Source organism: Crinia signifera, chromosome 7 (assembly GCF_055691185.1).
Source record: "Crinia signifera chromosome 7, ASM5569118v1, whole genome shotgun sequence".
In the NCBI taxonomy this organism is placed as follows: Eukaryota; Metazoa; Chordata; class Amphibia; order Anura; family Myobatrachidae; genus Crinia; species Crinia signifera.
The window spans coordinates 75,478,878-75,504,696 of record NC_139223.1 but is presented as its reverse complement, the minus strand read 5'-3'; the positions used below and the strand labels follow the sequence as shown (position 1 = coordinate 75,504,696).

Genomic DNA, 25,819 nt, shown 5'->3' with positions numbered 1-25,819 from the left:
CAGTGCTAATATACAGACCACACTGTGCTAGAAGCACTACAGCAGACAGCGACACCTCAGGCAGGGAAGAGGAACTGTATGGGTTTTCAAAGATGGCGGGTGCTAGAATGAACAATATATATATATATATATATATATATATATATATATATATATATATATATACTGTATACGGTGGGGGGAGGATGACAACTGGACTGCACACCCTAATATTAAACATAATAAGAGGTGCTACCATGCTGAGACTTGTAGTGCTATACAAAAAATTGCAGGTGTACACTCCAAACACTAAAGACACTGGTAATTAGTACTATTACAATTCACAAAATGGGCCCATCTACCACGTCCAGGTGACCTCATAAGGCAGGTCTCTAATATTCTGGAATCCCCAGGCCAGCACAAACCAACAGCCCCAAGACATGATACTAGTGAGCAGGAGCAGTTTAAAGGCCAGTGGCATCACTAGCTTACTCCTGCTCAGTAACAGTAGCCGGGTACGACACTGTTACATTAAGTTCAATACCTTGCTCCGGTCCCTGTACAGGAGCAGGTATTACAAAAAAGACACTCTCTGGGGGCCATTTGTACCTCCTGGACCCAGGGAGTGATGAAAACAGGGTTTCAGGCCGCAGTGAGGCCATCTCCCTAACCCGCAAGGCCACATCCCCTTTTCCAGTGCATAGCTTCATCCTGCAGACTAAACATACTGCCGCTCCGTTGTTCAACCAGGTATCGACGCCGCTGCATACACCTTGCAATGCGAGATGCCTGGTGTGAGTGATCCGCCTAGACTTTCATCATCTTATCTTGCTGAAAATGCGTCTATCTTTACGTATTGCGACTAGAACGCACAATGATACTATGTTGGTTCATTTAATTTGTTTAATATGACATTGTATATTGTGTGCGACAGTCTATACATGGAGCAGAACATAACTTGTATCGGAAATTGAGCTGCAGCTGCTACTTTGTAGCACTGTGTACACTTTCAGAGACTCAGTCACACACAATATAAAGTCTCATATCAAATGAATCGGCAGAGTCACCTCTTGCATTCTAGAGGTATGATTAGGATACATGTTTGGCCAAAAAGAAGCAAAAAAACACCTGATGCTACAAAATTCTCACATGACTTGGCATGACATGATAGACTTTTTGGGGGCAAAGATGTATGAGAACATGTACCTGTAGATTAAATGGTACAATTATGATGCCCCAGAAGCAGCCTGGCCACACTAACACAGGGGTGTCCCATGGCCCAAACTCATTCCTAATACTGATATAGTAAATACATTTATATAGGACTTAACATTCATAGTGCCTACTCCAATATGTAGTCTACAGATGATATGTACCTGCTTAGAAGCTTGAGTACTTACCTGTAAGTTTAGTGAATAATTCTGATCTTGCTTTTCTCCATATCCATTCAAGACCAAAGTATATAATGTGTAATCATTTTCATAGGGAGAGATGCTGAAACGAACGTTGGAGTGTAGTAATTCCTCCTTGCCGAGATGATGGCTTCCAGAGAACACAATAGGCTAAAAATATGATGCAATTATTTTATTTTCAGTGAAACAATAATACGATCATTGTGGAATTGCAGCACTGAAAAACATTTAGACTCACATGTGGAAGATCACAGACTGCCAGCTTCAGTATGTGGTTCAGGGTGTCCATGTAATTGGTATCTATTTTAGTCAAAAGATGTTGTTTCCTGCAGCCCACTACAAAAACGTTTTCAAATGTGGCTTCTAGCTGGAGACTGTCGGGATCTAGGGTGCTGTCCCTCTGTGATATAATTGTGCAATAAAAAATATAATGTTACATGAGAAAAATATCATAAATTGTAAAAAATACTAATGAACTATAAGCTATATGTTAAGACAAGTAGCTGTATGCTGACAAAGCATGATGGGAATATCTCTGTTAATGCATAGGTTCATTATATATTACACATTTAGATTACTTAAATAACATGGTTTATTGTACGCTAATCATAAACAACTGGAAAACAGAATCTCTCTTGTATCCGGTACTTGCTGTAAGAGTGTATATATATAATAGTTGCAGGGTGGTTGGTCCAGGGGAACCTACACCAGTGGCAAACGCAGGATTATTAGAGGGGGGTTTCCAAATGTAATCCAAAATCTCCCACTCTAGAGCAAATTGGAGTAAATACAGGAGTATGGGGGAGCGGTAACAGCCCTGAAAATTTGTATTTTTATACATTTCATGGAATACACTGTATGGAATACAGTATTAATATTTAACAGTACAGATGGTCTATATAGTATAGGCCGTTTCAAATATTTAAATAAGATTAGTGGTCCGGAAAAGGTTAAACATATCAATAAATAAACACACAAACATAATAGAACCAATACTGCACTTTCTAAGCTCACAATCTCCCACTTCATGGTAAGGCTCCTTTCTCTTCCTCCTGGCAACTACTCTCCGATCCATTGCAAACTTTGAGGGCTCAGATCCACACATACAGTAAATGTGGTAGATGAAGCTGGTACACTAGGCATGTGCAACAGCTCTATTGATTATATTATATACCAGTGACATTGTTGTCATAATTTAAGGCACTTGCCAAGAGGAGGAAGGTTTCTGGGCAACCAGAAACAACCCCCCTCCCCCCTGTGTTTGCCTATATACACAGCGGACTGTACACCAATAGATTACAATATTTACATTCCCACCAACTCTGCTGCTGTCCGTACACAGTGGCAGAGTATACTAACGGTAGCGACAACATATGGGGCTCCTACTATGTTAGGGCCAGATTTACTAAGCTTGAAAAATAATACAATTGAGAGTGATAAACATCCAGCCAATCATCTTGTAACTGCCATATCACAGGCTGTGTTTAAAAAATGCCAGTTAAGGGCTGATTGGGTTGTGGTTTATTACTCTACATTTAATCACTTTTTGAGGCTTAGTACATCTCGCTCATTAACTGGGTTGAGTATAAAATCCGGGTAATTGGGATTTTGACAGTCAGAAGACTGACATCAGAATCCCGGTAAGTATTTTTACCCTACCCCTAATCTTAACCTTAATTTCCCCCTCCTGCATCTTAACCAGAGCCGTCCCTCCCGCAGCCTAAACCTAAACTTACTTTCGGGATCCGTTGGGATCCCACTATCGTCTTCTGACGGTTGGGATACTGACTTCTGGGATTTTGACCATATCCCTTGACCTTAATATGCTATGAATGTATAAACCAAGCACACAATTGTAGACTGTAAAATTAGTTCTGTCAGACAGAGCTATGCTTATCAAATGTCTTTGCACAAACAAACTATAACCAACACCAACCTTCTGAAATTCGAATGATCATCATAATAAATAGCATTAGAACAGACCGTACGTTCACCAAGACAAGGGACATATTAATAAATACATATCTATATATCCATCTTTTGCTTTTATCTTTTTTGTGGCTCCTCACACCTCAATGTGTCTTCAGTAAGAATGGTTCATTCTTACTGAACCTTTTACTGGTACACACCTCCAAAAAGGACAGTGAGAACCATCTTTTGAACAAATCGGGACTCTGTATTGAATGTACCTGTTCTTAAGTATATATTGGTCCCCATCTGACAAAAGTCTTCTAGCTATGGCAAAGCTACCTTGAAAAAGCTGCACCCAGCAGCGAAACACGTTGGCACAGGCATCCAGCCACCCCCCCCCCCCCACCACCACCACCACCACCATTTGCTGCTGATCCAGATATCACCCTACCCTCCTGGAGCAATTTCCATCTGAGAATACTATAGGAGAACCAGACCACAACTGACCATCTGGCACACAGCTGAATATGGTACCAACCATCTGAAGGAAAGCCACCTATCTAAGGTACCCATCCTTGGTCATTTAGTGGATCCCTCACGGCTTCGGATATTCCAACTGGGTGGAACGTCACCCCCATAATTTGTATTGGAGGAAGCAATATAAGGGTAACCACGTACATTTGTCTTGAGGATAACTCCACCTTCTATTCTCCCTTCTCCCCATCCACTTGTGGACTAAGGTGATACTACTACTATAACTGGACGCAGCCTTTCAATTCATTTGTCATTCCCGATTTTTTATTCTATTGCAATTGCACCAATTTTAGCGTGTTATATGTACCTATTAAATTGTGGGCGGTATTCAATGAGAATACCTGCGAGGTGCAGCGAATCCTTTTTTGGATTCGCTGCACATTCGCCACGTTCCGGAGCCTCACCGGCTCCGGTATTCAACGAGTCAGGGGCAGCAAACCCCTGACCAGCGAATATGAGCTCCTGCGGCGAGCATGAGGACGGTGGCAGGCAGAGAGATGGAAGTCTCTCTGCCTGCCCCAGAACGTTTGTGGGGGGGAGGTGGGCTCCCCGGGTGCCAGGCAGCTCAGGCTGCCCCCCGGGGGTGCCAGCAGGGGACCTATATTCACTACACCCGATCGTAACGATCGGGTGCAGTGAATATATGAATATGTAATGAGCGGCTCGGCTCCGGCGCCCCCTGCTGGCTGCTGTGTAAAAAAAAATTAATTTTTTTTAAATTAAATATATATTCATGTGCTTACAGCACATGAATAAAAGTAGCATGCCCCTCCTCAGAATAAAATTCCTGATTTTTTGACACCAAAAGTAAAAAACAAAACACTTTATTTTAAAAGTTCACATTCCACTTCTCCATCAAAAGATAGCGATTGCTACTCGGTGAATCATGGCGAAAAAAACCTTCAAATGTATTCGCCATGTGGTCATTGAATAGGGTGATTCACCGTTTTAGTCCAAAATTCGCCAAACAGCACAAATTCACCATAAAAACATGGCGAATCAGGCTCATTGAATACCGCCCAGTGTCTATTTTTAAACCTATACCTTGTTCTGCCATAAATTCAGCGCAATCTACACCCACACATATTTGTTTCTCTATAGGGACTGACAATCCCTTTTTCAGATTGCGGCTGGCCTCACAACTCACACAGGCTACTCCGGTACCTGTTTTTTCCAGTAGAAAACAGCACAGCCAGCAATTCCCCCAGTACACTGTGCTAGAGACTAGAATAAAGAAATTGGCATGCTACCTGATAATGACAATGCTCTTCCCCTCATCCATGTCAACTGTCGTCTATAGCAAGTCTACGTCTTACAAAATGATTGCTAGGATGGTGTTAGGAAAAAGTTTTGAATGTTCTTTAGAATATACAATGTAGCAGAAAGCTGGTCTAAAGCATAACATGAGCTATTCCAGATTGTCTCAAGCTGGGTACACATTACGTGTACCTAGCAAAGTTGTGCGCAATGGGACCGAGGAAGGGGTTCCGGCATCCGCAAGTAATATATTAAGAGTTTGGATAGAATCCAGGACATATGACACTATTTGCTGTACATAACTCAATTCAGTAGAGTAGAATGTCACATTGTCACATACTCAGAGTAATTGCATCGCCAGGAGGTATTGTATTCTCTAGCAGGCAAATTATCTTTTTATAGAATGAAACTCAACTTCCTAAGAAATACCACAGATATTCTGCAAAACTTCCCCATATAAGGTTCTTGTGAAATGATATTAAGGCAATGAAAGCAGTCAATTAGCAGTATGTGGTCAAATCAGTAAAACCCATAAACGAAACATTGCAACATATAAACAACTGCAGTAGTTGTATTAAGTAGAGATGTGCAGGCTCTGATTTACTCTGATTTCAAAGCAGGATCTTATTGGCAATCCCAAATCACATGACAGTTGTTGACAGTCGATAGCCAATAAGATCCTGCTTTGAAATCAGAGTAAATCAGAGCCTGCACATCTCTAGTATTAAGTATATTAGGGTGACAGGTTATTACTAGTAGTACAAAAACGAATGGAGTGACAGGTGTAAGGAAACTAATGAATGTAATGAAACCCTGCAGAGAGCGAGGCTACTCCCTGGCAGAAATACTTTTGGGGTTATGTAATCGTATGCAAGATCCAGGCAATTGCTCTTTTCCAGCGAATTCCACAGTCCAGAGGTTGATTTAGCCAGTGCTTTCTATTGCCCTGGGGTGCTGAAATGTTGTAATATCTAGCTAAAAATGTGAGGATTGGCACCGTTTTCTGGATACATGTACCTCTTTTTCAAACTGGACTCTAATCAGGTTTATTATAACTTTGGCTACAACTTGGCTACAGTGTACTGTAAATATCTACCATCTAAACCAAACAAATACAAACATATATTGTAAAAAGAGATAATGTATGACAAAATTGATACTAATATGAGGAAACCAGATTTCACCTCATATTTGGCAAATAATAATTTTCTGAGGTAGAAAAAGGACAGAATAGCTACAATAAAAATGGCAGGATGCACAGCTTACAGTCTAGAAAAGAACAACCAGGTATATGTACAGTATGCGCCTATATGACAACACAGTGTCATGCAGTGTGAATGGTTAATCCATGTCGAGCGAACTGGGTCCTGTTCACACTATAGGGAGGAGGCGGTGTCGGCTCCAAGCACTGCCTCCTATCCCGCCCCCTGATGATGATGATGATGATGATGCGCTGCTACTCTGACCCAACCCCTTGTCAGCGACCTGGCTTTTTGCATTTGCGATGTGAAAGGGGTATGATAGAAGCAAAGACTGTTTCACTTTTATCTGTTTTCCAGGTCATCGGTTTTGCTTAGCATTGTTTTTGGAGTTTTATACATCATCAATATGAAAATCTATTGCTTCCATCCCTCATTATCTTCACATTAGTAAGCCCGCTTGAAGCTAATGCTTTGAAAGCTAGTAGATGTAGTTTCACTTGCTTCCAACAAATGGCAGTGTTTCAGAGCCACATGGACACTAGACATATGCATAGATGGTACTGCTTGTCCATTCTCTCTATTATACCCATTTCCCAATCCCCTGCCAATTAAATTCATGGAAACTAAGCATCAATCATTAGCAAGATAAAAACAAGGGAATAGAAAAAAAATAGGGAAAAGTCACTGGCAATGTTTAGAATAGGTTTAGCTAAAGGGCACCAAATGAACACATTATATTATTCTGTTTTGTTATGAGCTTAAATTGTGAAGTTAATGATTCTTTAAACATTCAACAGAAGTTGTATTTTCTCTTGAAATCTCAACAAGGTTAAATAAACTGGAACTGGAAAGTTATGGATTAAACTAAAATTCAATATTGTCATATGTTAATACCTTAAAGTACTGTTGTATGTAAAAAGGAATAGTGGAATGAAACTAAAGGCAATGTACATGAATTCATTTAGCTGTGTAATATATTTTTTATATTTTATTGTGTACAATGAATATTACAATAAATCACTTTTACCTTGTACAGAAGACTTTGCACAATTTTTTTGTCATCGAACCTCACATCTACATTTTCATGAACAAAGTTTGATGTTTTTTCCATGGATCCACACACCTGAAGATTCCTGACACCCATGATGTCCTGGATCTGTAGCATGAGTTACATAACATGAATTATCACCTGAAACCCAGTATCACAATGTCCAAAAATGTCATATGGATAATGGGCACCAATGATTCTAGTTTTGTTTCTTAAACTATGATAATACAATTGCTCAGTACTCAAGATGTAGAATTAGTAATATCAGCTCAACAAAATTGTAGTTTATACTTAGCCTAGGATTTGGCCTGTGGATTTCTGCTAATCCCATTCCCCAGAGAGCAGATTGAGAACTAAGGGGCCGGTTTAGGATGGCTCGTAACTATCCAAATTCGTCCCCAGCCTTGATGGTTGTGGTTTGTGCATGCACATTTCTGCACATGTGCAAACCCCAACATTTTCTGCGTGGAGGGAGAGACGGGGTGAACACAGGGCCAGACCATGGGGATGCCAATTACAGTACTGAATTACCCCCTAAATGTGGCCCTGTAAAAGTTTGGCCTCACATTGACAGCATCAGAGGTGAATTGTGTAGCCATGGCATCAGCCCAATGTTTGCAATATTCTACCAGCTACTGCCTGCTCAGCTCACAATCAGGACCAAATGACTGGTGACCAGCAAATATTATAAAAGGAAAAACATTTTAAATATAAATTATATAGTCTCCCTAATCATAATTGTGTATGGTATAACGGTACTTGTGTACAATCACGGCTCCCACGATGTCCATCGCATGGTAAAAAAAATCGCATGCGATCGCATCGCATGCAATTTTTAACAGAAATGTATCCAAATGCATTGAAATTAGTATCAAACATGTTGAATGGCCCCCAAATGTCATTTTTCAGGCTGTACCACCCCCACTATCAACGCAAACCCGAAGCGTGGCGATCGCAGCGAGCCCGCGAGGGGCGGCCGTACGCGTCCTACGACCTTTTCATACACCCACTATCCACGTCGGCGTGGAGTTGAGAATAGAAAGTGTGGTGAGCGCAGCGAGCCACAGAGCCCGAAGCGTGGCGAGCGGACACGGATACCTTCACAGGTATATGCGTCCCCTCGCGGGCTTCACAGGTGTCTGCGTCCCCTCACGGGGCTCGCTGCGCTCGCCACGCTTCGGGCTCGGTGGCTCGCTGCGCTCGCCACACTTTCTATTCTCAACTCCATGCCGACGTGGATAGTGGGGGTATGAAAACGTCGTAGGACGCGTACCGCCCGCCCCTCGCGGGCTCGCTGCGCTCGCCACGCTTCGGGTTCGCGTTGATAGTGGGGGTGGTACAGCCTGAAAAATGACATTTGGGGGCAATTGAACATGTTTGATAGAAATTTCAATGCATTTGGATGCATTTCTGTTAAAAATCGCATGCGATCGCATGCGATGCGATTGCATGCGATTTTAAAAATGCATAAAAACGGCAAAAATCGCATGCCATTGCACTACATATGGCATGCGATGGGAGCCGTGAAAGTACACAAGTACCGATATAATATATATATAATATGTAAGAAGTTTATGATTCACAAATAAAGTTACCTAGGAGGAAGAGTTTTGCAGTGGGTGGGTAAATTTGCAGTTGGAGAATGTTAGAACAGATGCTGTACTATACATTGATGCAAGGCATACACAGATGCTGTGCTATACATTGATGCAAGGCATACACAGATGCTGTATTATACATTGATGCTGTATATACATCGCATACACAGATGCTGTATATACATTGATGCAAGGCATACACAGATGCTGTATTATACATTGATGCAAGGCATACACAGATGCTGTATATACATTGATGCAAGGCATACACAGATGCTGTATTATACATTGATGCAAGGCATACACAGATGCTGTATTATACATTGATGCCAGGCATACACAGATGCTGTATATACATTGATGCAAGGCATACACAGATGCTGTATTATACATTGATGCAAGGCATACACAGATGCTGTATTATACATTGATGCTGTATATACATCGCATACACAGATGCTGTATTATACATTGATGCTGTATATACATCGCATACACAGATGCTGTATATACATTGATGCAAGGCATACACAGATGCTGTATTATACATTGATGCCAGGCATACACAGATGCTGTATATACATTGATGCAAGGCATACACAGATGCTGTATTATACATTGATGCAAGGCATACACTGATGCTGCATTATACATTGATGCTGTATATACATCGCATACACAGATGCTGTATATACATTTATGCAAGGCATACACAGATGCTGTATTATACATTGATGCAAGGCATACACAGATGCTGTATTATACATTGATGCAAGGCATACACAGATGCTGTATATACATTGATGCAAGGCATACACTGATGCTGCATTATACATTGATGCTGTATATACATCGCATACACAGATGCTGTATATACATTTATGCAAGGCATACACAGATGCTGTATTATACATTGATGCAAGGCATACACAGATGCTGTATTATACATTGATGCAAGGCATACACAGATGCTGTATATACATTGATGCAAGGCATACACAGATGCTGTATATACATCGCTTTCAGACATACAGTATACAATGCTGTAAGATAATAGATAGCAGAGTTGCTATCCTGCAAACAATACACAGAGATGGCATAACAGAATGGAGCATGAGGTGGGGGCAATCGGCGGGGACCGGCAGCGGAGAATAGTGGGCAGCTCCGTTGGAAGGGGACGTGCGAGCATCTAGGGTGGAATGGCGGTTGGCAATCCGACCGTCGGACCCCCGCTAGACGGCGGGTTCCATCTGTATGTGATAAAATGTGAATCAGGGCACTGAATAAGATGTGACTAAGATTTTGCTGCTGTGTCACTTCATAGTGAGACCTCACACCATTTTTGTTGGGGGGGCGCCAAAGACCCTAGCACCGGCCCTGCTTGAATGTAATATGAATAATTACCATACCCCTTCCTCACTCCCGTTCCTTGTATCTGTAACCTCTCTCCTAGAAACTTTTTACTTGGAAAAAATGCTAAAAAATGTATTGATGAAAAAAAATAAAAAGCAGAAGGCGCTTACAGGTGTAGATGCCGACATATGTCCTCAAGCATGTCATCATGTCAGCATGAAAACAAGGCAGCTTTGCAGAGTATGATATATGTCCTGCGTCTGATGGGCTGAACTTCATGTATATTTATAACTGATGTAAGAATTTGATCAAAAACAATGTTTACTTAAAAAAATTAAAAAATCTTTAGCAATGGCGCAGTTCATACCTGACCTGGATAGATGGTCACACAGGCATTCCATACTCCAGAGGAATTGATCACATTATCCTCTAAGAGGATTGTAAAGTTGATTGGATGGCCTTTGTTCCAAGCAAGGTGTGTCTGAAATACACGAGACAATGTAATATAATATTATGTAATATACAAAAGTACAAGACTTTTTAAATGTAAATGATCCCTACAGGTTCTAAACGACGATTAATGTAAATCATCCAGTGTGTACGCTTTAGCATGATGCAAATGCATGTTCCTGCTGGTCGTTTGCTGCTTCTACTGATCTTTTGAAGATGCAGGAAGATTTGTAAGTACTGTATGTATAACAACAGCATACTCCTGGATGTGGTCAAGGATGATATATTTTGCAAGATTGCACAGTATGTGTGCATTCAAGGGCGTAACTACCATAGGTTCAAGGGGTGCAGCTGCTATGGGGCCCACAGCTGAAGGGGGCCCATCTTTACTGTTCAAGTAATGTTTTACACACATTTAACACCATCAGTTGTGAAATAGGGTGCCCTTAAAAGCTTTTGCTATGGGGCCTACGAATATCTAGTTACGCCCCTGCAGTGCATTATATCATTTGTCCGGAAGTTCAAGAGAAATTGTTGAAGACATTGCATCATTTGCATATTGTCCAATGTGTACCCAACTTTAGTGTTTATAGAGGAACACAATAAAATAATATAATCTTATGTAACACACAAAAGTACAGTAAGTGTGTATAGTGCCACATCATGTTAAATTATGAGTATGTTAAGTATTTATAGCTGCACATGTAATAAAATATTATATACAGTAATACACAAGAGTACTAGTATAAGTGTTTATAAAGGCACACAATGTAATATCTAATATATAAAAGCAAAAATGTGTCCTTCGGTCTTTCTATACAAATACACAGTTTACCAGCGCTGATCGTGAAATTTTACATACGAGCGTATTAAAACACGGCTGAGGCAATTAAAAAACTTCCAATTCAAAATTAATTACTGTTATTTTTTATTAATTAAAAATCACAATGAAATATATATAAAACATGTATGTATGTATGTTCCGGCATAACCCTGGAATGCCTGGAGCAATTTACATTAAACTTTTTTTTCATATTTATCTTTTATTGCATTGAGGCATCAGTGGAAATATAGTACAATCACATGAGATGTTACATAACAAATATCATAGGTGAATATATTCAACAGTGAGATATACATTGGTATATTTCAGTTACAGAATATTCGTTATTATGACAAAAATTAAGACATTCTGTTAACCCAATCGCATGATTGCTCATGCAATTTGATCAATATTATGTGCAGCACATAATATCTATCGACGCGACATTCAACGGTGTGTCCGCGCATCGCGTCAAATGTCCCCTTAAAAATGCATACAATCATTCGATTTATCAGCCAGATGTGGCCGAAATCGAATGATTGCGTGCAATATCTTACATGTGTATGGGCAGCATTAGACACACCGTGGAGGTCCCGGGGGCCCAATAAGTGGTCCAGGCCACTATATAAAGTGGGTCAGGGAAGCAAGCTTTGGCAAAGTTGCAGAACATAGAGGAGGTAGAGGCATTGGTTGGGTCCAGATTAAGTTCACAGCCACTAGCACCTTCAATCCAGACACCGCTGTGGTCCCAGGGCCCAAAAAGGGGTCCGACCACTACACAAAGTGGGTCAGAGATGTAAGGTATGGCAGAGTTATTATTATTATTTTATTAACAGTTTCTTATATAGCGCACACATATACAGCAGCGCTTTACAGAGGATATTTGAACATTCACATCAGTCCCTGCCCCAGTGGAGCTTACAATCTATATTCCCTACCACATATACACGCACACACAGACATACTAGGGTTAATTTGTTGGGAGCCAGTTAGCCTACCAGTATATTTTTGGATTGTGGGAGGAAACCGGAGTACGAGGAGGAAACCCACGCAGGTACGGCGAGAATATACAAACTCCGCACAATTAGGGCCATGGTGGGAATCGAACTTATGACCTCAGTGCTGTGAGGCAGTAATGCTAACCATCAGAGTGGCATAACATAAAGGGGGTAGATGACATGGGGTTTAAGAAAATATGCGAGAGCCCACCATGGACATGGCGAGCGGATAAGCTTAAAACAAAAGAAGGATAAGTGCAAGTAGTGATAATTGTACAACCAAACCCGAGCAATGCTGGGTACCTCAGCTAATAATATTATATGATACGCAAGAGTACTAGTATAAGGCCAGTATTCAATGCTAAATTACGCTATGTGCAGTGAATCCTGTTTAGGATTCGCTGCACATTCATAGGGTTCCAGAGAGCTGGAGCATTCGCTGCCAGCCCTCCCTCTAACCCTATTCAACACCGCTACACTGGTCCCGCTCATGCATATGTAATGAGCGGGACCAGTGTGAAGTGAATATCTAATGCTGGCGAATGTGTAAAAAAAATAAAAAAAAATGCATGAATACAAATAGCATGCCCCTTCACAGAATAACATTTCAGATTTTTTGACACAAAAAAACCCCTTTATTTTAAAAGATCACTTTCCAGTTAACCTTAACCCCTTCCCGACATTTGACGTATATATACGTCATGGCCGGGAAGTACTTCCCGACACATGACGTATATATACGTCATGACTTCAAACTGTCACTGCGTCTAGAGACGCAGTGACAGAGGGACGATGTCTGCTGTCCCTGACAGCAGACATGTCCCTGCATGCCCAGGGGGGGCTGCGATGCCGCCCCCCCGTCGGCGATCGCTGTGATTGGCTGTTCAGTGTGAACAGCCATTCACAGCGTTTTCTGTGTCACCGGCGAATAACGTTCGCCGGTGACACGGGATCGGAGGTGATTGGTGCTGTAAAGTACAGCACCAATCACCGCGGGGTGTAAGGGTGACACTGGTGTCACCCCACCTCACCCCGCCCGCCCCCAAAGGCCGTGATTGGTTCGTCGGACCGACGGACCAATCACAGCCATGGAGGGGGGTTTAAACTAACGGTGACTGCACTGCAGACGCCATTCCGGTCTGGAATAGCGTGCAGTGCGGTCACCGTGCCCAGCTGTCGCCATTTACTGACCAGAACCTTGCTAAATACTTACCTGATCACTGCCTGGATCTTGCTTCCTCTTGTGACATCCTGTGCTGTGTTGTGCTGTGTTGTGCTGTTGCGAGTTATTAGATAGAGAGATAGAGAGAGAGAGATAGAGAGAGATAGAGAGGCCTAGTGACAGAGAGTGCTATATTTTGTGCTGCTGCAGTGTAATAGAGTTATAGATAGAGAGATAGAGAGATAGAGAGAGATAGAGAGAGAGAGATAGAGAGAGATAGAGAGATAGTGACAGATTGTGCTATATATTTTTTATATAACTGACTGCTGCCCCCCCTTTTGTGCTGATCAGTATAAATGAACTGATCAGCAACTTTTTGGGGGCGCAGGTTTTTTTTTATATATATATATACCTGTCAGTGCTGCTGCTGCAGTGTCATAGAGTGATAGATAGTGAGATATAGAGAGATAGAGAGAGATAGTGACAGAGAGTGATAGAGACTGCTATATTTTATGTCTGCTGCCCCCCTTTTGTGCACCCCCAGCAACTTTTTGGGGGTGCAGGGGTTATTTTTCATATATATAACTGTCAGTGCTGCTGCTGCAGTGTCATAGAGTGATAGATAGTGAGAGATAGAGAGATAGAGAGAGATAGTGACAGAGAGTGATAGAGAGTGCTAAATTTTGTGTCTGCTGCCCCCGCCTTTTGTGCTGATCACTATATCTGAGGTGATCAGCAACTTTTTGGGGGTGCAGAGGTTTGTTTTTTTTTTTTATATATACCTGCCAGTTGCACTGTCAGTTGCACCAAAGGTTGTGCACCTGCTGCCCCTCACTGGTAATCAGTGTCGCATCACTGATCACCTTTTTTTTTTTGTGGGTGCTGTGGGGTCTTTTTTTAATTTTTTTTTTACACACACTGTGATTTTGTGGGTGTCCTGTGGCCACTGTGCGCTGATCAGTGACGTACATCACTGATCATCTTTTTCGGCACAGGGTTGATCTATTTTTTTTTTTTTTTGATCAAATTCCTGTTGCCTTTGAGCGCTGTTCAGTGACGGACGTTACTGACCAACATCTGTGCTCAATTTTTGGCGCAGGACCTTTTTTTTTTTTTTTTAACCCCTTCAATTTTTTTTTTTTTTAACCCCTTCAATTTTTTTTTTTTTGTATAAAGTATTTTTTTTTTTCTGCACTACATACACACTACACACTACATACCCCCCGGGTTGAAATAAAGTTTGTACCCCCCCCTACACTATACACGTGTTGAAACATTTCACTACCAGTAACACAAAAATAAAAATGGCATCCCAAATGTCATCCCAAATGTCATCCCAAATGTCATCCCAGTCATCCAGAAGAATGTATTCAGCGGAGGAGGCATATGCCATGCTTGCCTCTGACTCTGACACAGCCAGTGATGCAAGCGGGGAATTTGAAGGATTCGTCTTAAGCTCCTCTTCCTCCTCTGGTGATGAGGGACCCCCTCAAAGACGCCCCCGTAGAGCAGCTGAAACCCACCCCCCAATAACTGATCTCGTATGGACCCCACCACCAGACAATTTTGAGCCCCAGGTTCCTGAGTTTTTGGCCATGCCAGGAATCCAATTTGATTCCACAGGTCTCAGAGAAATTGACTTTTTCAAATTATTTTTCTCTGATGATTTTATAAATTGAATGGTGGACCAAACTAATTTATATGCCCAGCAGTTTATTGCTCAAAACCCCACGTCATCATTTGCTAGGTGGACCCCTGTAGATGCAGTAGAGATGATGACGTTTTGGGGTCTGGTGTTTCATATGGGCATAGTAAAAAAGCCAGAAATTAGGCAATATTGGAGTACAGATGTTCTGTACAGCACCCCATTTTACCGTATGGCCATGCCCCGGGCTCGATTTGAGACGATCCTTAAATTTTTGCATTACAACGATAATGCACAGTGCCCACCCAGAGATGATCCCACCTTTGACCGGCTATTCAAAGTCAGGCCAGTCATTGATCATTTCAGTGCCAAATTTGAAGAGATGTACATCCCAGATAAATTCATTTGCATAGACGAGTCCCTTATACATTTTAAAGGAAGGGTTAAATTCCGCCTGTACCTTCCCAGTAAGAGGGCAAGGTATGGCATAAAAATGTATAAGCTGTGTGAAAGCACCTCAGGGTACACTCACAGGTTTAGGGTATATGAAGGGAAGGATTCAAGAATTGAACCGCCAGAATGCCCCCCCTCCCTCGTAGGTGTTAGTGGAAAAATTGTCTGGGATTTAGTGCACCCCTTCCTGGATAAAGGTTATCACCTCTATGTGGATAACTTTTACACTAGCATCCCACTGTTTAAGGCCCTTGGTTCAAGAGGTACAGCAGCTTGCGGTACTGTGCGCAAGAACCAAAGAGGCCTCCCAAAAACGCACATTGCCCAAGTAATGAGAAGGGGTGAAAGCAGGGGAATATGCACCGAAAATATGTTGTTGGTCAAATATAAGGACAAGAGGGATGTCCTTATACTGACAACAATTCACGGAGACAGTACCACCTCCGTCCCTGTACGAGGTACCAGTACCCACACCTCAAAACCTAATTGTATCCTGGATTACAATAGGTACATGGGCGGAGTGGATCTTTCAGATCAGGTACTGAAGCCGTACAGTGCCCTGCGGAAAACAAAAATCTGGTACAAGAAGCTGGCCGTGTATATCATCCAGATGGCACTGTATAACGCTTACGTGCTATTCCGTTCTACCGGCCAGAGGGGGACATTTATGCACTTTCAAGAGGAAGTCATAAAGGGCCTAGTATTTGGGAACCAGCAGGCAGAGGGCCCCAGTACTTCTAGTACTGGCCCCCGTATTGTACCAGGGCAGCATTTTCCGAACGAAATCCCCTCCACTGCAAGAAAGGGCAGGACACAAAAAAGGTGCAAAGTTTGCTATAAAAAGGGAATAAGAAAGGAAACTATTTTCCACTGTGAAACTTGCCCAGACAAACCCGGCCTATGTATAAAGGAGTGTTTTAAAATATACCACACATCTATGGATTATTAGGTTCATCATTTCACCGTGCTTCGGGGGTCTTGCTAATGCCACATAGCACCCACCAACATTCCACCAGAATCTGAGCTGCAAAATCCAAAAATCACTCCTTCCCTTCTGAGTCCTGCCATGCACCCAACTGGTATTTTTTGGTCACATATGAGGCATTGCCATACTCGGGAGAAATTGGGGCACAGATTTTGCGGTGCTTTTTCTCCTTCATACCTTATGAAAATGGAAAATTTTGAGCCAGAACTGCATTTTTGTGTAAAAAAATGTAATTTTTCATTTTCACTGCCCAGTTGTACCACAATTGGTGAAACCCCTGGGGGTTTGAAATGTACACTATACCCCTAGATGAATTCCCTGAGGGGTGTAGTTTGCAAAATGGGGTCACTTGTGGGGGGGTTCCACTGTATTGGTGCTTTGGGGGTCTTGCTAATGCGACATAGCACCCACCAACATTCCACCAGAATTTGTGCTGCAAAATCCAAATATCACTCCTTCCCTTCTGAGTCCTGCCACTTTTTGGTCACACATGAGGCATTGCCGTACTCGGGAGAAATTGGGGCACAGATTTTGGGGTGCTTTTTCTCCTTCATACCTTCTGAAAATGAAAAAATTTGAGCCAGAACTGCATTTTTGTGTAAAAAAATGTAATTTTTCATTTTCACTGCCCAGTTGTATCAAAATTGGTGAAACCCCTGGGGGTTTGAAATGTACACTATACCCCTAGATGAATTCCCTGAGGGGTGTAGTTTGCAAAATGGGGTCACTTGTGGGGTGGTTCCACTGTATTGGTGCTTTGGGGGTCTTGCTAATGCGACATAGCACCCACCAACATTCCACCAGAATTTGTGCTGCAAAATCCAAATATCACTCCTTCCCTTCTGAGTCCTGCCACTTTTTGGTCACACATGAGGCATTGCCGTACTCGGGAGAAATTGGGGCACAGATTTTGGGGTGCTTTTTCTCCTTCATACCTTCTGAAAATAAAAAATTTTGAGCCAGAACTGCATTTTTGTGTAAAAAAATGTAATTTTTCATTTTCACTGCCCAGTTGTATCAAAATTGGTGAAACCCCTGGGGGTTTGAAATGTACACTATACCCCTAGATGAATTCCCTGAGGGGTGTAGTTTGCAAAATGGGGTCACTTGTGGGGGGGTTCCACTGTATTGGTGCTTTGGGGGTCTTGCTAATGCGACATAGCACCCACCAACATTCCACCACCAAAAATCACTCCTTCCCTTCTGAGTCCTGCCATGCACCCAACTGGTATTTTTTGGTCACATATGAGGCATTGCCATACTCGGGAGAAATTGGGGCACAGATTTTGGGGTGCTTTTTCTCCTTCATACCTTATGAAAATGAAAAACTTTGAGCCAGAACTGCATTTTTGTGTAAAAAAATTTAATTTTTCATTTTCACTGCCCAGTTGTATCAAAATTGGTGAAACCCCTGGGGGTTTGAAATGTACACTATACCCCTAGATGAATTCCCTGAGGGGTGTAGTTTGCAAAATGGGGTCACTTGTGGGGGGGTTCCACTGTATTGGTGCTTGGGGGGTCTTGCTAATGCAACATAGCACCCACCAACATTCCACCAGAATCTGAGCTGCAAAATCCAAAAATCACTCCTTCCTTTCTGAGTCCTGCCATGCACCCAAATGGTATTTTTTGGTCACATGTGAGGCATTGCCGTACTCGGGAGAAATTGGGGCACAGATTTTGGGGTGCTTTGTCTCCTTCATTCCTTGTGAAAATGAAAAATTTTGAGCCAGAACTGCATTTTTGTGTAAAAAATGTAATTTTGCATTTGCACAGCCCAGTTGTATCAAAATTGGGGAAACCCCTGGGGGTTTGAAATGTACACTATACCCCTAGATGAATTCCCTGAGGGGTGTAGTTTGCAAAATGGGGTCACTTGTGGGGGGGTTCCACTGTATTGGTGCTTGGGGGGTCTTGCTAATGCGACATAGCACCCACCAAAATTCCACCAGAATCTGAGCTGCAAAATCCAAAAATCACTCCTTCCTTTCTGAGTCCTGCCATGCACCCAAATGGTATTTTTTGGTCACATGTGAGGCATTGCCGTACTCGGGAGAAATTGGGGCACAGATTTTGGGGTGCTTTTTCTCCTTCATACCTTCTGAAAATGAAAAATTTTGAGCCAGAACTGCATTTTTGTGTAAAAAAATGTAATTTTTCATTTTCACTGCCCAGTTGTATCAAAATTGGTGAAACCCCTGGGGGTTTGAAATGTACACTATACCCCTAGATGAATTCCCTGAGGGGTGTAGTTTGCAAAATGGGGTCACTTGTGGGGGGGTTCCTAAATTTTAGCATCTTATGGTGCCTAGAAACCTACATGGTGCCTAAAAAATAATCTCATAAAAAGGAGGCTCCAAAATCAAGTAGGTGCTCCTTCTATTATGAAGCCTGTGGTTTGGTCAACGTGCACACTAGGGCCACATATAGGATATTTATGAAAACAAAAGAATTGGGGGAATCAATTTTTAGTCACATTTCTCTAGTAAAATGTACTGTGTTCCTTAGAAAAATTTATTAAAATTGCAAATCTGCAAAAAAAATGAAATTTTGAAATTTCACCTACACTTTGTTTTAATTCCTGTGAAACACCTAAAGGGTTAACAAACTTCCAAAATGCTGTTTTGAATACTGTGAGGGGTGCAGTTTTTGAAATGGTATCATTTATGGGGGTGTCTCACATACAAGTCCCTCAAAGTCACATCAGAACTGAACTGGTCCCTAAAAAAATCAGTGTTTGAAATTTTCTTGAAAATTTGAGAATTTGCTATTCATATTGTAAGCCTCCTAGTGTCCAAAAAAATTAAAAGGAAGTTGAAATAATGATGGAAACATAAAGTAGACATATGGTCTATGTTAGTTATTAACTATTTTGAGTGGTATGATTATTTGTCTCACAAGCAGAAAATTTAACATTTTGCAAATTGCTAAATTTTCCATTTTTTTACGACATTTTGGTATTTTTCACAAAAAAACACAGACTGTATCGACCCAAATTTACCACTAATTTGAAGTACAATGTGTCACGAAAAAACAATCTCAAAATCACTGGGATAAGTAAAAGCAAAAAAAAGTTATCCCCACTTAAGTGATACATGTCAGATTTGAAAAAAAGGGCTCTGTCAGGAACGCAAAAACTGGCTCTGTCAGGAAGGGGTTAAAAAGATGCCGGATGCAAAACGATGAATCATGGTGAAAATCATGGTGAAAGCAGTTCTCCATCCTAGGATTGAATACACTCTAGGCGAATCACAGTGAAAACCCCATTGAAATACACCAGATATTTGCAGCGAGCATAAAATGGAGAACTGGCCGGCATTCACTGTTTGCTTTCAGCGAACAGTGAACATTGAATAGGGTGAATCAGATTTTCAGAGAAAAAGATTCACAGCAAAGAGTGAAAGCAGCCCGATTCGCCAAAAAAAAAAACGGGGAATCAGGAGCATTGAATACTGGCCTATGTTTATAGAGGCACACAATGTGATATAATATTACGTAAAACACATGAGTACTGTAAGTGTTTATAGAGGCATGTTAGGTAATCTGATATTATTACCTTGTGATACATCTGTGATCTCTCTGGTGTGCCAATTCACTAACATAGGCATATTATGGCACACACATTGAACATACTATTATGGGCAAGGATTACATAAGTGTTTTATAAAATGTTCCGACCACATTGGTGAGTATTAGTCATCAAAACGCAAAAAAGATTTAACTGTTGATCACCGGACAATTTCATCCTGTATTGAATATATAATAGAGGAGCCACGAAGGGCACTTAATGGTATATTTACTAAAGTGCAGGTTTATTATAACATCAGACCATAGGCGAATCTAAGGCATGGTCCGGGGGTGCACCGGACCACCCATTAGACTGCACGGCATCTGTACCATTAAATATTTAATCACCGCCGCCCGTTTTTTACATGTAACACATGGCCACGGGAAGGCTGCGCGCATGCCCGACTGCACGCAGCTCCTCCCATGGTCCTTTGCGGCTCCCTCCGTGTCCTCCTCCTCCTCCCTCCTCCACGTGCTGCTGCTGCGGCTTAGCGCATGTGTGCAGCAGTAGCAGCAGCCAGCCAGCAGGGTCTGGGTCACGCGGGGGTGACGGGGAATGACAGTCCCGTTTTGACTCCTGAGACTGTCTCTGTCAACTGTTATTTCAGCTCCTGACTCCGACCTCTGGGCGCCGGTAAGTGCAGTGCAGTTAAGTGCAGTGCAGTGTGTGACTCACTGTCTCACTGGCTGTGATTTCTGTGCATAATGCCTATGCGCCCTGCCTGCTGTTTACTTTACTGGGCACTCTGCAATGGCCTTCAAAAAAAAACAAAAAAAGTGGTAATCTGTCCCACACTGTGCAGTGCCCTGCCTGGCCCTGTTTTTTTTTTACTGTATGCTCCCCACAGGGTGCATTGGGGTGTGGAGGTGGGGAGTGGATGGGTTGAGGTAGTGTTGGGAGGGGTTGTTTGACAAAGATGCAGGTGCACTGCCTGCTATTTGTAATGCTAAGCAAACACGATGAAAGGTGGAGAGAGATAAAGTATATTACACAAAAAGGCCTGTGTCTGCTGTTTCTATTCCTACGTTTTTTTTTTTTCAATAGTTTTTATTGACATAAAATACATTTTTTTTTACATACAGAACAAGAAAAACAAAGATAAGAACTTAACAGCAATTACAGACATTAGTGAGCCTTTGTGGTCTCGCCTGCTAACAAGCAGTCAACATTCCTGCTGCATTACTGTTGCTGTTACTAGTATAATAATGTTACTATATACTCAACATGCATTGTAATATAATAAAACTTGGTTGCAATTCCATGTGTACTAAAGGTGTTGTATTAGTCATTCTAATCACATTTTTCTACTAATTCTCTTTACCCTTGCCCCGGTGAACCCGGGGGCGCAAGCAGGTTTATCCTTGTGTCCATGAAGAATCTATGCAATGTGTGTACTCCATCGTTTATTTGCGTTATTTTGTGTTGCCACATCTCCCAGCCTCTCTCGCGTGCTCAACTAATGAGGAGTGACCTGGATCCACTCTGTCTACAGTCTGACATAACAAGGGGAGGATAACCACCTGCCCAGAGTCTCATATATTTGGGCTCAGAGCGCCGAGCCATGTAAACAAATCTCTCGTGACATGCCGTTTCATTGGTAAGTGTCACCCAGGACTCAAAGAGAGGACCAGTAGATGCCAGCCACGCCCGTGCTATGAAGATCTTGGCCAGCGTACATAGGATATTTATATAGCCCAGGGTGTCTTTGTCAAGTACGTCATCCCCAATTGCGGCTAGGAGGCATGTCATGGGCGTGAGTGTATCCACGGGTACCCCAGTGGATGCCATAGTGTGACGGACCCGTTGCCAGAATGCTTTTACCACCGGGCAGGTCCAGATCAAGTGCCAATAGTTGGCTTCCAGATGCGCACACTTAGGGCATCTGGCGTCCGTCCTCCCTCCCATCGTGAAGAGGCGAGTCGGGGTAAGGTATACTCTGTGTAGGATATACAGTTGTATTTGTTGGTATCATGCGCAGGAGGTCGCAGCTCGCGGGCTGGCCAGGGCCAGCTCCCAGGCCTCAGCAGACAAGGGACCCAAATCCTCCTCCCATCGTGCCCACAAGTTCGGGAGTTCAGTATTGTGGTGTGAGGTGAGTAGTGCGGTGTATACAGTATATTAGATATTAGTCTTGAGTCTCCCAGGGTTTGTAGTAGGGACTTAATGGGGGCCACACGTAAATTAGGTTGGCCTTGGGGGAACTGCGCATTGCAGGCATGTCTCAACTGCAGATAACGACAAAAGTATGTGTTGGGTATTTTGTAAGCCATCTGCAGCTGTTGGAAGGAATTGAATGTCTCATCGGTAGATAATTGCCCTTCTATTCCTATGTTAGTACTGTATAATACAAGTTCTAATGTCATTTTTAAAAAATGTTTAAAGCAATAATAAATGAATCGGTGGGCATGGCAAGCAGCTCACAAACCGCTGGGCATGCCCTCATAGCGGTGAAAAAATGTGGGAGTGACTTGCCCCTGTTAAGTCACACCCCTCAAATGAGGCCACACACACACCCCTTTTTTTTGCAGGTGCAGGTTAGCCGCGAGCAAATCCATTATGTGTAGTCTGGGACCACCATTAGCATATTTCTAGATTTGCCTATGCATCAGACTCAACTTATCATATATCTAGCACCTTTTAGAAAATATCATTCAGAATCTGATTGGTTGCTATTAGAAACATAAAAACCTGCAAAATAAATATAGCCCTTAGGGTGTGCAATTTCACTCATCCTTGGTGATCCCAAGACAATAATAGCAAAACAAGAATATATTAGAAAAAAAACATGGGCTCCAGCTGCCTTACGGATTCTATGATTAAAATGAAACACCACATAAATTCACATACAATACCATACAGGTAATCAATGAATCCCTGGGCACTATATATATATATATATATATATATATATATATATATATATATATATATATATATGTTATCCATGGATGAGTGGCGCCACTTTATGCTTTAATGAATATATACAAAAAACAACAATATTCCCTTATTGATATAGGGTGTCAGCCCGTCTTAAAGTAACAAAGTACCGGTATAATACTTATAGAAAAATGTGCAGGGAAGGAATAAGACCTTGGCGACTAATCGTTGTGAGAAGTAATAAATAGTATAAAAATATCAAAATATAAAAATGTATTGTGACAATATAAGACAAATATACAAAACGACCAGAGGGAGGGGGGGGGGGGGGGGGGGGACTGCTATGAAATCAAACTTAAAATATTAGGGAGTCAAGGATACATAAAAACATATATAAAAGTTTTTATATATAAAAAAGAGGGAATGAGATATAAAAAGTGCAAAATACAATGGATAAAAAGTAGAATAGTAATAGCAGCAAATTCAATAAAGAACGCTTATCTTTTTGAGAAGGTAGGAGGTCAGATACCCGACGCGTTTCGTCTATCTGACTTCTTCAAGGGGTAGAGAGCAACTGAGCTCAGGCCGGTTTTTATACCTGTATGCCTGTCAGATACTCAGTGACATCACTTCCTGTGATTCACTGGATTAATTAATGGTGTAAAAAGTAAAAAGGAGGTATTAGGGATTGTGGGGGCTAAATGAACATATGATTTTATACACAAGTGTGATGTCCAGCTAAACGCTATATATATATATATAGGAAAACAGACAGGCTGCGCTAGTCCTTAGAGATGTTTTTAAATCACAATAGTAGTACGGTTCACGATCCCACGGATAGAATTTTGTATGCAAAAGAATAAGAGATACCGCACAATGAACAGTATATTCAGATAAAATTTATAAAGGAATTGCAGCTCACGTACATATTAGGTAAAAGATAAACAGCTTGCCAGCATGTATACACAAGGAGCAGCAGGTAGATGTCTCTTCTCAACAACGCTGAAGCCGCAAAGCCTCCGACGTCCCATCAAACAGACTCCCAGCAAAACTGAGAGACAATTCAAGGAGCGTATGTCTCAACACCGCTCCGCCATTCGGGCTGCCATAATCAAGGGTACCAGTGACCAACCACTGGCCCGACATTATGCAAAAGCCAAACATCCATTATCCACGGTCAAATATATGATTCTCGACCATGTTCCACCATTGGCCAGAGGGGGAGACAGTTGGAGAAAGCTATTGCAGCTTGAAACCCGCTGGATCCATAAGTTGGGTACTATGGCCCCCAGAGGCCTCAACGAACAGTTGGGTCTCCATTGGTTCTTGTGAACGTGTTGACATGAGGAGTCGCCTCATTGAGAGTCGACACCAAATACAGCTGGTGCTTCTGCTAATTGAAGTATAGTGCTTATATTAGCATTCTTTACAGTAGTACCATTAGGCTTAGCTAATACTTGGTAGCCCTGTTAGTGGCCCACATTTGCTAAATTAATTGTGTAACAAACATTAAGTAATGTACCCCGGTCTCTAAGGAGAAAACAAGTATACAAATAGCAGTTTTTGAATTTATCTAATGTAATGATCCATGCTTACAACACAGATCATCCTTAGCTATGCATGTGGTTCAAAAGAAGCTTTTCTTTTCCTTTTTTCTCCTGTTTTTATTTTGATTAGCTCTAAAAAACACTGTCATCGTCTTTAAATAATCTTTATGCCTAATTACCATAGTTGTTTTCTATCCGCTGTCACTTATGTTTTACGTTTGCTGTATTCACGTATTTGCTGTAGATATTGTTGTGTGTTATCACTTGTGTTGCAGGCAGTGACAGTGGCTCACATTCTCACGCATTCAAAAGCACATTTCTCCACTTTTTTTTCTGGAGTCTCAACAAAACTTTATTATTTTCTCCAAATGAACAGACGCGTTGCTGCGGCAACGGCATCACTGACAGTGACGTCACCAACACTGCGCCACCGGCGTCCACGTGTGACCGCGGTCCCTGCTTACAGCACTGGTGCTGCACTACAAATAGAGGTAAGCTCACTCTTTATATTTGTGTAAGCTGTTTTTTGATAAAAGCCCTGAAGGGCTGAAACGTCACTGGTCTTGGCTACGAGTCGTTTGTCTGTTTGAATAAGCCCTGAGTGCCGCTGCTATCCTCCCTTTGTACATGGGTTTATGCTTTGGCGTCATCCCTGCTGAAGGCACCAGGCTCAAAGAAAGGTTTTTGGAGATTGGAGTGCCAGCCTACTACGCTATGTATATATATATATATATATATATATATATATATATGGGATGCAGTTAAAATCCCGGCGGTCGGGATCCCGGCGTTCAGAATCCCGACGCCGGAATCCCGACCGCCGAAATGCCGACACATTCTCCCTCCTGGGGTGTCCACGACACCCCTGGAGGGAGAATAAATTAGTGTGCCGAGCGTAGCGAGGCACCGGGCCCGCTGCGTGGCGAGCGCAGCGAGCCCGCAAGGGGGGGCGATCCACGTCCCCCCCTTGTCGGCATTTCGGCTGTCGGGATTCCGGCGTCGGGATTCTGAACGCCG

The 25,819-nt window shown here is 42.1% G+C and overlaps 1 protein-coding gene across 2 annotated transcripts in view; it reads right to left on the bottom strand.

Annotated features, from left to right (window-relative positions):
- Nucleotides 1-25,819, bottom strand: part of APOLTP (apolipoprotein lipid transfer particle homolog) — a 331,079-nt gene that overhangs the window by 46,709 nt on the left and 258,551 nt on the right. The window contains exons 58-61 of one of the 2 annotated variants that reach the window (XM_083153345.1): nt 10,662-10,775; nt 7,323-7,451; nt 1,630-1,791; nt 1,380-1,541 (exon numbers count right to left, since the gene is read on the bottom strand). In XM_083153345.1, coding sequence (XP_083009471.1) covers nt 1,380-1,541; nt 1,630-1,791; nt 7,323-7,451; nt 10,662-10,775 — 567 coding nt within the window. Of the gene's footprint in view, nt 1-1,379; nt 1,542-1,629; nt 1,792-7,322; nt 7,452-10,661; nt 10,776-25,819 lie in introns of those variants that run through there. The other variant, XR_014450766.1, reaches the window with a different exon arrangement.